At 46.0% G+C, this 13,117-nt stretch overlaps 1 protein-coding gene across 15 annotated transcripts in view; it reads right to left on the minus strand.

Moving 5' to 3' along the window:
• The window catches only part of IGFN1 (immunoglobulin like and fibronectin type III domain containing 1), a 39,364-nt gene that overhangs the window by 8,268 nt on the left and 17,979 nt on the right, over nucleotides 1–13,117 (minus strand). For 4 of the 15 annotated variants that reach the window (XM_075115611.1, XM_075115610.1, XM_075115609.1 and 1 more), the window contains 9 exons: nucleotides 12,746–12,917; nucleotides 11,847–12,119; nucleotides 8,251–10,554; nucleotides 5,446–7,923; nucleotides 4,051–4,175; nucleotides 3,099–3,240; nucleotides 2,285–2,581; nucleotides 1,372–1,671; nucleotides 284–457 (listed from right to left, as the gene is read on the minus strand). In XM_075115611.1, the coding sequence (XP_074971712.1) occupies nucleotides 284–457; nucleotides 1,372–1,671; nucleotides 2,285–2,581; nucleotides 3,099–3,240; nucleotides 4,051–4,175; nucleotides 5,446–7,923; nucleotides 8,251–10,554; nucleotides 11,847–12,119; nucleotides 12,746–12,917 (6,265 nt within the window). The other 11 variants (XM_075115617.1, XM_075115613.1, XM_075115614.1 and 8 more) reach the window with 11 other exon arrangements.

A 13,117-nucleotide genomic window follows, 5' to 3' on the forward strand; every position in this document is an offset into this window, starting at 1 on the left:
ACTTGTGAAAAAACCTTACTTGTGAAAAAATGCTTACTCTAGAGCTGTGAAAGATAAAAAGGTAAAACTTCAGAGAGGGGTAATACGGTTGTGATGGGGACAGTCAGCAGCCCAAGAATTCAAGAGGAAAAGCAGTGATGTGAAAAGATATCAGATCCTAAGCAGAAAGCAAGGAGTTAGAAGGCAGCAACTCCACAAAGATCAGAGTGTTGCCTCCTGAACCCAGCTGACATTCTTGCCTTTTCCAAGTCTTCCAGTCTGTTCCAGGATTTAAGCTACCTACCTGCTATAGGCACATTGTTGACTGGCAGCCAGGTCATGGTACCCTTCTTGCGTTTTTGAACAAAGTATCCCACAATTCGGGAACTGCCAGTTTTACGAGGTGCTTTCCAGGATATTGTGATGGTGTCTCTGCTGGCACTGACAATCTCAGGGGGATCTGGGGCACCAGGTGAATCTGGAAAGACATTAGTGTTTCATTATTAGCAGGTATATTTTTACTGAAAGATAAGAAAGTGTTCTGTGCCATTTCTTCTTTCAGTTTCCCCAAGGTATTCATATGGATGTGTTTTGAAAACCTGACCGAGACCTGAAGCTGCGTATCCTATTCCCCACACAAACAGGAACCAGCATGGTCCTCTGTTCCTGAATTTTGTTTTCATGAATGACCTGCTGTCATCGCAACTGACAACTCCACTGTTAGCCTACAGAGTGAGGCACGTACATTCTTACATGGTAGGAAAAGTCAGCATTATTCTTGCTTTTAATGACAGAATCTGGAAACAGAATGGATTTTCTTATCCCTCTGCACTCAAAATGCAGGGCTTCTCATGGTCTTGAGAAGGAGAATGCAGAAAGAAGAAAATTAGAAATAAAGCATTGCTTTCTCTCTAGTACTCCATTCATGCTCACGGCAAAACTGTTCTAGTATTTAAATTCATTGAAGAACAAAGAATAGAATTAGTTGCTTAGAAATCAGGGGAATGAAGTAGTCTTACTGAAAAATGCTGCACATACAGAGACACCCTTTGCCTGTGGAGTTAAGAAAAGGCCTCACACGTTCCCTTTGTAGCCACCCCAGGAAAAATTTTCTCTGATCTTGATGCATATGGCATTTCCCCCATGAAACTTGCTTTCAGAACGGAGCATAACTGAGAACGCAACGCCATCTCACTCTGCATCACCAGAGCCTACAATGAACTTCTAGTCTCAATGCACAATCTCCACAGATTTGTGTGAAGACTTCACAGCCGTGATTCAAGTTTAGATCTGTACCAACATCCAAAACACCATGAATTTTCTTTGATGCCAGTTTTGATAACGAATTCCCCAGATAGCTGTCAAACACAATTATGAAAAGGTCTTCCTTACCTTTACTGACAGCCTTCACTTCCTCTGATTCCAGCGCGTCACTAGTTCCCTCGGCATTCACAGCTCTCACCCTGAAGTAGTAGCTCATGTCTTGTTCCACTTTGTTAGTAGTGAAGGTAGTACAGCTCCTGGGGGTTTCTCCCAAAGTCACCCAGTCGTTCTTGCCTACCTGCTGTCTCTCAACAATGTAGCTTTGCAGTGGTTTGCCCCCATCATCCTTTGGGGGCTTCCACTGAATGGTGATGTCATTTGCAGAGCTTCCTACAATTTTGATGGGTCCTGCAGGTGGCTGTGGCTTGTCTGAAAGGTGAACATAGACTATGAGTTGGCTCCGGACCCAGATGTGTTCCTGGGTTTAGAGCAGACACGGTCTCTTTCTCACCAGCTAGGAGACTCAGTTTCTGATGGAATACAGGCACAGTTGCAGAATGAGGGCTAGGCACTTGAATTGCCTCTTCAAGACTTCCACTCTTAACTTTCGGCAAGTGTGGAGGAAGCCAGGCCCTTGCTCCATGGGCTAGTAGTTCATATAAGCACTGCACCATTTCAGCTTGCTTATAAGGAAGAACACCATTTCTGGTCTTACAAAAGACCACAGACATTCATGGTAGGGCTGAATTTGGCCTCTATTTTAGATTTGCCTGTTGTGTATAGTCCCATATCCCACAGTCCCCCAACATTCAAAACTCAGCTGCCGAGGCCATGCAAAACCAAACTAGATTTATGTTACCTTGTACTAAAGGGCAAGAAACATGTCAGCAATCTTTGCTTGTACCCTGATTTAGTGGAAAATTACATCGTCTTGCTTATCTTGGAATACCCAGTAGCTCTAAATAAGATTGCCACCAGTGTTAATGGGTTCCCTGCCTAAGCTTTACAATGATTGCCATAGTGGATGTTACGGGACTCTTACCTATTACCACAAGCTTTAAGTTGATGTCCAGGGCCCCACTGTCATTCTTCAGCCTGACTTTGTAATCCCCACAGTCCTTTCTCTCACTGTTGGAGATGGACAGCATGGTAAAGGTCTCTGTTTTATCAACACGAATCCTTGTGTCATCTACCAGCTCCATTCTGTCCTTCAGCCATGTTGCTCTGACTGGCAGACGGCCCTCGAAAGGGATCTTGATCTTTACTTGCTGCCCTGCCTTGGCCACAGTAGGAACACTTGTTAAGTTTTTGAGGAGAACTTTGTCAACCTGTGGAGGATCTAAGCAGATGATACAAGGTCATTAAAAACTGCAATGCAAAGATGATAAGGCTCACCTTGGACGGAAGGGCTTTCCTCATGATGCTGCCAATAATGCTCAGAAGCTCACAACATTTGGACCTTCACTTTTAGTTGCATGCTCAGTACTTCACATACATACATGTACTTTGCTACAGGATAATTATCATGAAGTATTTGTGGTATCAGACTGTCCTTTTCACTGGAACAAATTTCTTATAGGCAATACACCAAACACCAGAATGAAGAATCTGGTCTGATAAAGTGTTATGTGCACCCCAAGAGACTTTGGGTTAATAATAGAAGCTATTCAGGAAAGCTCCCTAGTTAAATTTGTAAATACAAAATGCACCATCCTGTACAAAAACTATCTCCTGTTTACATGGTAATTCTTTATAAGAAAGTTGTCTCCATAACCAACTATAGGCCTCTGAGAAAACGTATTACATTTCAAGCACACCAGGCTAGCATGCTGCACTGGTAGTTTGAATAGACTCACCTTCAACAAAAAGTGAAGCTTCAGTTTTTATATCTCCACCTTCAAACCTGTATTTCCCAGCATGAATATCTTCCACTTTGTTAATAATTAGTTTATGTACTAGACCGTCCTTTTCAAAACAGACTCCATCCATGCTTTTTAACTACAAGGTAAAGCACAGAGACCCATTCTTAAAAAAAAGAAAAAAAAAAAAGGGCAATTTGAACTTAAGCTGGACGGACACAAATGTGATATGTAATTGAAAAGACTTATGAATGACAGGCACGTTTAATTACAGTAATATTCTGGGATTACTCAGCTGGAAACGTTACATGTAAGCATTGTCAACATACTCCCCACAAAGTCTTGATTCAAGGTCCATTAAAATAATTTTTCGTAAAATCTCCAAGTTCTCTCTTTTTACTCTTAATGATGAAAAAATTTGGCCCATGCTTGAGTATGGCACCTCAGACCTCCTACAGTATCATCTGGATCCCACACCTGGAATTACTCCTCAGTGTTGTTTTGGAACGTAGAATATGATGTCTATGCTTGACCTTAAGCACTAATTTGAAAAAGTACTCTTTGTGTTATGTCTGCCTGAAGGATCCTTTGAAGATTTTTTTCCCTCACTTTTTGCATATTTCTCTCATTCACCAAGTAAAAGAAAAGGGACTGCGTTGCAAGGAAGAGACCCACACCATCTCCACCTATGAAAAAGAATGGAAAACCCAAAGCCTCCTGTTGTCAGCAAGAACAGAAATGTCTTGCAGCAGGAAGGGGGAGAAATCTGGCTGGTCTTCTACCAGGAATTTTATTATCAACAGGTTCCTGCAGAATCTTTCCAGGGCCATAATTGGACTACAGTAAGACTGGCAGAGGGAAGGACACGTTGACATGACACTTGATAAGAGGCAGAGCCAGAGAGCAGAACATTGCTAACCAAAGCAAACAGTAGCTAGAGGACACCTACCTTTAATCCATCTTTAAACCAGGTTCCTGTTACATCAACTTTACTGACAGTGCAAGACAGCTCAGCTGGTTCTCCTTTCAGGACTCTGACATCAAGTAACTGTTTGTTGAGATGACAGCGTGGCACTGAACATTCAGAAAAGAAAATGTTGAAAAGATGAGAACTCTGTGTTACACTGACAGAGAGAAATGTATAGATAAAAATGCACGTGCACATGAGGAGAAAGGAGAGCTTTTTTAAAAATATATACTGTAGTCATGACAGGATTTTGTACCACAACACTGTGGGCCAGCTGGCATAAACTCATTGTACTGAAGGGAAACGCCAGCTGGCCTGCATACAATATAGTCCTAACATCAACCTAATGGGCAACGGATTCATCACAAATCACGTTATCCATCTATAGAGTTGCTATTTTAAGTCTATGATTGTCTGGGCTCCCTCTACAGCCAGTGGGGAAAAATAGGCTACTCCAGGATACAGATATATGACTACATCATTCTTTTCCTCTGCACTGACCAGATACAGGGCTGCCCAACCGGTTTCCCCTAAACAGCCCCAAGTCACACTATTCTCTGCCCCTGGATGCCTCTTTCCCTTCCCAAGATCTTCTCCATTAACATCCTTATCCCCTCTCTAATAACCTCCTTCCCCATTAACTCCAATTTTTTTGATTTTGCTTCTTCATTTATATTTATGTTTTGGTTCCCTTGATAATTTCTAACTTGTCAGCAACTCCACTGGAGAAGAATTCCCCTTTGGTTATACACATGAAGTTTCCCATTTCTACAATTTTCACATTATATTTTGCTAGTGTGGCCACTGGTCTTAGATGGCTGCATACACTTTACTCTCCTTTTACTATATGCAACACTTTATTATTTCTGATGTTACAAGAGAAAAGAGCTCTTTACATTGGGCCCAATGTGCACATTAATCCAATATAAGCAGGCATAGATTTGTTCCCAGAACCTGAAAAAATGCAGATATTTGCACTAAATGTTAGAACAAGTAAAGTGATACAATAATTTTTAAATTGGAACAACAGCAGAGAAACATGGCCATATTCCTTGAAACCATATGGGAACTAGTATGTTTGTGAACTGAAGTTCCATGTGGATCTGAAGCATCTATTTGAATGAACAAATGATACCTGTTTTAGATATTTTCAATAAAGATCACATAGACTTGAAAGGCAGTTTGATCTGAGTGAATTGTGTAAGGTCAACAGCAAACCAGTGGTGGAATGAGGAATGGATCTCAGTATAGCCAAGTTCCTACATATAGCTACCTTTGTCTAAACTATAAGATTCACTTTCAGTTTCACCAGGATTAGGAATGTGGGTATCAAAATGCAAAGACGAGCAATACAGAAGTTGTCAGTTAAACACATACCTTTCAGATCATCTAGGGAATAACATCTTCTTTTTCCCATACTTTCCGTATTCTTCAAGAAATCATTTGCTTTAATATCAAGGCCAGGTTCCTCTTTTCTCTGGTTTATTGAAGGAAGTCCACCATAAAGATCTGACATCTGACCATAATCCAATGACCCTTGACCAAAACCACCTGAATTCCTCCCATCAACAGACCTGTTATGGGATTTACTCCCTGACTCTCCAAAGGCAGATTTTTTGCCATAAAGGGAGCCTAACTGTCCTAAATCTCTGCCCTCACCCCTGGCATCTCCTTGACCTGAAAGTGAATCTCTGTCATGAGATGAGCCTTTGTTCCCTGATGCTCTAAAGTCTCTGGCAGTGCCCTTTCCAGTTTCACCTCCTGTAGATTTCCCAGGACGTGAATCCAGCCCATATTCACCACCTCGTCCAACAGCGCCTACCATACCTTCTTTACCACGGACTGAAGGTAACTCCCTTTCATCACTTCCCAACCTGCCACCACCAGCCACACCAGCCCTGCCCCCACCTGTCCCACTGTCTTTGCCATAGGGAGACCCAGCACTTGCAAAGCGACTAACACCAGCACCTTCTGAGGAAAAGCCATCTCCTCCTGTCCCATCTCTATATCCCTGAGCTCTGAGCAGCATAGCATCCCTGCCATGGGGAGATCCCTTTACTTCGTCACTGCCAAAAGGAAAATGAGCCGCTCCTGACATAGCCCCAGCTGGGATACCATCCTTTCCATAGAAAGAACCCCTCGCACCACCTACACCAGCCCCAGCCCCAGCTGGGAGACCATCTTTTCCATACGGAGACCCAAAACCAGCAAAATCAGTTACACCAGTACTAGCCCCAGTTCCCATTCCCACTGGAAGACCATCTCTTCCATAAGGAGACCCAACTCCCCCTGCACAAGCAGCACGAGCACCAGCCCCAGATAGAAGACCGTCCTTTCCGTAGAGAGTCACAACTCCCCCTGCACCAGAAACACCACCACCATCAACACCTACTCCAGCTGGGAGACCATCCTTACCATATGGAGATCCAACTCCACCTGCACCAGCAACATCTGCTCCAGCTGGGTGACCATCCTTTCCATAGGGAGATCCAACACCACCTGCACCAGCACTACCAATGCCAGCTCCAGCTGGAAGGCCATCCTTTCCAAATGGAGATCCAACTACCCCTACACCAGCACCAGCAACACCAATACCTGCTCCAGCTGGAACACCATCCTTTCCATACAAAGATCTAACACCTCCAAAACTAGCTACACCAGTACCACTAGCTCCTGCTTCAGCTGGGAGACCATCTTTTCCATATGGATATCCCACTCCCCCTGCACCCGTTACGCCAGCACCACCCATGCCAGCTCCAACTGGGAGACCTTCCTTTCCATAGGGAGACCCAACTCCACCTCCACCAGCTACACCTGCTTCAGCTGGGAGACCATCCTTTCCATAGGGAAATCCCACTCCGCTTACACCATCTACACCAGCCCCAGCAATGCCAGCCCCAGCTGGAAGACCATCCTTTCCATATGGAGATCCAACTCCCCCTGCACCAGCTACACCTGCTTCAGCTGGGAGACCATCTTTTCCATATGGATATCCCACTCTTCCTGCACCCGTTACGCCAGCACCACTGATGCCAGCTCCAACTGGGAGACCATCCTTTCCATATGGAGACCCAGCTCCCCCTGCACCAGCTACACCAGCACCACCAACACTTGCTCCAACTGGAACACTATCCTTTCCATAGGGAGACCCAACTCCAACTGCACCAGCTACACCAGCACCACCAACACTTGCTCCAGCTGGAACACCAGCCTTACCATATGGAGACCCAACTCCACCTGCACCAGCTATACCAGCACCACCAATGCCAGCCCCAGCTGGAAGACCATCCTTTCCATATGGAGATCCCACTACCCCTGCACCAGCTACACCTGCACCAGCTGGGAGACCATCCTTTCCGTATGGATATCCCACTCCCCCTGCACCAGCTACGCCAGCACCACTGATCCCAACCCCAGCTGGGAGACCATCCTTTCCGTAGGGAGATCCAACACCTCCAAAGCCACCACCTGCAGCCCCAGCAACGCCTGCTCCTCCTGGAACACTGTCCTTTCCATAAGGAGACCCAGCTCCCCCTGCACCAGCTACACCAGCACCACCAACACTTGCTCCAACTGGAAGACCATCCTTTCCATAGGGAGATTCAACACTTCCAAAGCCACCAAAATCAGCCCCATCAAGACCAGCCCCAGCTGGAAGGCCATCCTTTCCATATGGAGACCCAACTCCCCCTGCACCAGCTGTACCAGCACCACCAATGCCGGCTCCAGCTGGAAGACCATCCTTTCCATAAGGAGATCCAACTCCCCCTGCACCAGCTAAACCATCACTACCAATACCAGTCGCACCACCAAGACCATCCTTACCATATGGAGACCCAACTCCACCTGCACCAGCTACACCTGCACCACCCATGCCAGCTCCAACTGGGAGACCATCCTTTCCATATGGAGACCCAGCTCCCCCTGCACCAGCTACACCTGCACCACCCATGCCAGCTCCGACTGGGAGACCATCCTTTCCATATGGAGACCCAGCTCCCCCTGCACCAGCTACACCAGCACCACCAATGCCAGCTCCAATTGGGAAACCATCCTTTCCATATGGAGACCCAACTCCCCTTAGACCAGCTACACCAGCACCACCAACACTTGCTCCAGCTGGAACACCAGCCTTACCATATGGAGACCCAACTCCACCTGCACCATCTACACCAGCACCACCAATGCCAGCCCCAGCTGGAAGACCATCCTTTCCATATGGAGATCCCACTCCCCCTGCACCAGCTACACCTGCACCAGCTGGGAGACCATCCTTTCCATATGGATATCCCACTCCCCCTGCACCAGCTACGCCAGCACCACTGATCCCAACCCCAGCTGGGAGACCATCCTTTCCGTAGGGAGATCCAACACCTCCAAAGCCACCACCTGCAGCCCCAGCAATGCCTGCTCCTCCTGGAACACTGTCCTTTCCATAAGGAGACCCAGCTCCCCCTGCACCAGCTACACCAGCACCACCAATGCCAGCTCCAACTGGGAGACCATCCTTTCCATAGGGAGATCCAACACTTCCAAACCCACCAACTGCAGCCCCACCAACGCTTGCTCCATCTGGAAGGCCATCCTTTCCATATGGAGACCCAGCTCCACCTGCACCAGCTACACCACCACTAATGCCAGCGCCAACTGGGAAACCATCCTTTCCATATGGAGACCCAGCTCCCCCTGCACCAGCTACACCAGCACCACCAATGCCAGCTCCAACTGGGAGACCATCCTTTCCATAGGGAGATCCAACTCCCCCTGCACCAGCTACACCAGCACCACCAACACTTGCTTTAGCTGGAAGGCCATCCTTTCCATAGGGAGATCCAACTCCGACTGCACCAGCTACACCGGCACCAACAATGCCAGCTCCAACTGGGAAACCATCCTTTCCATATGGAGACCGAACTCCCCCTGCACCAGCTATACTGGCACCACCAAGACCAGCCCCAACTGGAAGACCATCCTTTCCGTATGGAGACCCAACTCCCCCTGCATGAGCACCAGCAACATCTGCTCCAGCTTGGAGACTTTCCTTTCCATAAGGAGACCCATATCCCCCTGCACCAGCTACACCAGCACCACCAAGACCAGCCCCAACTGGGAGACCATCCTTTCCATATGGAGACCCAACTCCCCCTGCACCAGCTACACCAGCACCACCAAGACCAGCCCCAACTCGGAGACCATCCTTTCCATATGGAGACCCAACTCCCCCTGCACCAGCTATACTGGCACCACCAAGACTAACCCCAACTGGAAGACCATCCTTTCCATATGGAGATCCCACTCCCCCTGCACCAGTTATACCGGCACCACCAAGACCAGCCCCAACTGGAAGACCATCCTTTCCATATGGAGACCCAATTCCCCCTGCACGAGCACCAGCAACACCTGCTCCAGTTGGGAGACCATCTTTTCCATAAGGAGACCCAATTCCCCCTGCACCAGCTACTCCAGCATCACCAACACCTGCTTTAACTGGTCGACCATCTGGACCATACAAAGCCTCCATTTCCCCTATAGAACTGCCACCTGCATGAGATACAGCCCCATCTCCAGCTGGAAGACCATCTGGGCCATACAGCAAGCCATGCCTTCCTGCCTGACCTAAATGACCACTAGCATTATGTGTCTGGCCATCCTTGCCATAGGGAGTCCCCGTTTGTCCCTCTCTGTTTATACTCGCACCATTCATATCAACTGCAGCCAGCTGACCATCCTTGCCATAGGGGGACCTCAGTCCTCCTGCAATCTCTGTACCTGTAGCATCCTTTCCAGCTCCAGTCCCTGGACTAGTCCTACTGAGGAGACTACTCTTACCATCTCCCACTCTGGTTGAATCAGGATTGAGTCCGTCTAACACAGAACTTCTATCAGTAGCACCTAATCTCCCAACACCCCCAAAGCCAGCTCTGTAACTAGTATCACCTAATTCACCATCCTTGTCATGCTGAGAGCCCACGCCTTCTCCATCATCCATGTCAATGTTAACAGCATCCAGCATACCATCAGCTCTGCCATCCACAGAATACCATTCACCTGTTCCTCCTAATTCATCACCAGTATCTGCTCTGCCTGTCATAGAATCCTTGCCATGGAAAGGCCTTAATCCACTTTTGCCTCCTAAGCCTTTTAATCCAATGCTACTACCATCATTTGTCGTTGAGTCTCCATCTAGGTCTGCTCCAGAAAACTGCCCAAACCCCATCCTTCCATTTCCGTGGGCTTTGCGTAGCCCATCTTTTCCCAAAAATCTATGGCTTCCATCAACATCAGTGGAGTGGCCTTGACTGCCACCTTGATCTTTTCTGTACCAGCCATCTTTTTCCACACCAGTGTCCATAAGATGATCTTCTTCACCACCAGATTCTTTGCGTCGAAGTTTCCTAGCCCTGTCTGTATCTAGCAATGCTTCTTTCAGCCACTCAGATTTCTCTCTTACACCTCTCTCATCCTGTCTCCTCTTTCCTTTGCCATCTGTATTGAAGATGCATTGTTTGATTGGAGGAGTTATAATTTACAGGAAAAGAGAGGAAAAAAAAAAAGAACAATCAAAAGGTCACGTGGTGCATCAACAACCAAAGAAAATGTGTTAGCATTTGTTATGTTCATTGTAGAACACAGAAACATAATAAGTTTAAATAAATTTAAACTCAATTCAAGTCCTGAATTTTTTCAATGTCACATTCAGACATATTCTTATATTTCTTAGTTAAAAAGACAATTCTTTTTAGTGGAAACATGATTTTAAACAAACCAAAAAAAGCAGGAAAAGAAGGCAAACTTCCAGCATGATAGGTCTAATTTAGAGGGGCTTAGATTGTATTTGGGACTCATTAGTCCCTTCTGCCTTCCTCCTCCAGCCCTGGAGGAGTTACAGAATATGCCATGGACAGAGTGTCCATGAGTTCCCAGCCTTGAATTAGGATCTCACTGCTACCAAGGCAGCTTGCACATTTGGCATCCTGGCATTTGAGTCATGGCCAACCTGAAGACTAGATGTTCCAGTTCTCTGAACAGCTTTGTATTAATCCAAAATTCAGGCTTTTCTGACATGAACAGTGGGAGCTAGCAGGTCACACAATGTCTTGATTTCCAGGCTAGATATAATTTCTGTAGAGCATTAACAGCTCAATGAACTCAGTGGGCAGTTTCTTTGTACGTCATACTCACCTGCACTGTTTCTGAAAGACCATCAAAGAGCCTTTATAAGAGAGACCACCTTTTGCTGCAGCATGGTCTCAAAAGAAACCAAAGCAACTACTTTTCGGAAGCAAAAAATATGAGCCGGCTATTAATCTGCTTGCACTGAAAGAAGTGATTCCCATCTTCTCAGCTTCCTCTGAGCTTCCTCTAATCTGTTTAACCTCTAATTTGGAAGGAAAAATACCATCTGGCAAGATGCCCTTGAAAGCACCTTGATCTCCTGTGTGCTGTACTGTGTTCAGTGACAGCTTCATCAAAAACACATGTTGAGAGATGGAGTATTTTTCAATAAATGATGGAGAATGTGCTACTTCATAGTAGCTGTAGAGTAAATAAGCTAACAGGATTTGCCAGGACTAATAAAAAGGGAAAAAGTTGTCTCATCTGAAGAGGAAAGAGGGTCTAACCAGACCTTCATTTTGTCAAGTATAATTTAGGAACTAGAGGCTCCACAATTTATTTCTCATCATAGAATCATCCCAGTGAGCAATCAAGCAGTGAGAGGAATATTATTTTGTTAACACACCTCAAGCCAAACCATGGAATAATACAGTGTCACTTACGCTCTACAATAAGCCAGGCATTTGAGGTGCAGAGTCCGGTGTCGAGTGTGTACATGCCGCTGTCAGAGGGCACAACGTTTTTGATAATCAGCTGGTGGGTCAGACCATCAGGTGTTACGGAGGTCTGGTGCTTCTCACTGGGCTTGAGGAGGTGGGTTTTGTGTAGCCACACAGCGTCGTAGCAGGGCGTGTGTAGGGTACACTCAAAGACAGCATCTTCTTCCTCGGGACAACGCACATCACTGAGCTGCTGCCTAAATCTCACAGGGATGGCTGCAATAGAGAAATCAAAAGCTATAGAAAGGAAAGAGAGAGCTATTTCTGTCTTCCAAGAAAAACTTGTTGCAGCTGGAGGAAGAAAGAAAGGCAGGAACTTGCCATGCCTGTGAGCACTGGTTTAAGCAGAAAAGGGAAAAACTGAGATGTGCTCCTGGGCCCAATTCTATGGGACAGAAAAGCAGAAAAGTAGAATTTTGTCTTTATTACCTTCTGAGACATTTATACCACATGACTGTGATGTGCTGATAATTTATAGTCATTAATGTATTTCAGCAGCATGATACTTGTATCGAGTTGGTAGTTACTATTCTGCGCTTACAAAAGGAGACTATAGCATGAGGTAAATTAAGGAATTTGCTCGCTATCATGCAGAACTCAGAGCCAAACTGGTACCTGAAGCTAGACCTTGGGACTACAAATGTAACACCATATCACATAATCACCCTCCTGCTCTTTTTCACCTGTGTCATATAAGGAGCCCTTATTTGGCAACACAAAAAGTGTCTTCTGTAGTTGTCAGGTTTTACTGCTGAGCTTTGCATATGCTCCTAGATAAAGTCTTCCAGCAAAAAACAATTAATGATGGTTGCATATTGCACACATCTAACTTGATTCCTTACATTCAGCATCCAGTTCAGTTGAGAAAACAGGCACGTTCTCCACTCTGACTTGGTACAAGCCCGCATCTTCTGGCTGCACATCGTTGACAATGAAATTATACCTTTTTCCAATTTGCCTCAGGCAGTGCTTTCTGTACTCATCCCCCGTTCCATATCTGAGCTTCTGACCATCCTAAGGGAGAGAAAGAATATACTCTTAAAAGGCAACACACAACTAGCAGAAGGCATTTCAAACAGAACAGGCCAAGTTAGTGCTACAATCACTTTATTGATATAAATGAGTAACAACAAAGAAGACTACACTCTATGACTACTTGCAGCGGGCAGCTGTAAGTGGACAGGGCTCATTGCTTATGTTACACACAGGCGATA

Source organism: Phalacrocorax aristotelis, chromosome 21 (genome assembly GCF_949628215.1).
Source record: "Phalacrocorax aristotelis chromosome 21, bGulAri2.1, whole genome shotgun sequence".
In the NCBI taxonomy this organism is placed as follows: Eukaryota; Metazoa; Chordata; class Aves; order Suliformes; family Phalacrocoracidae; genus Phalacrocorax; species Phalacrocorax aristotelis.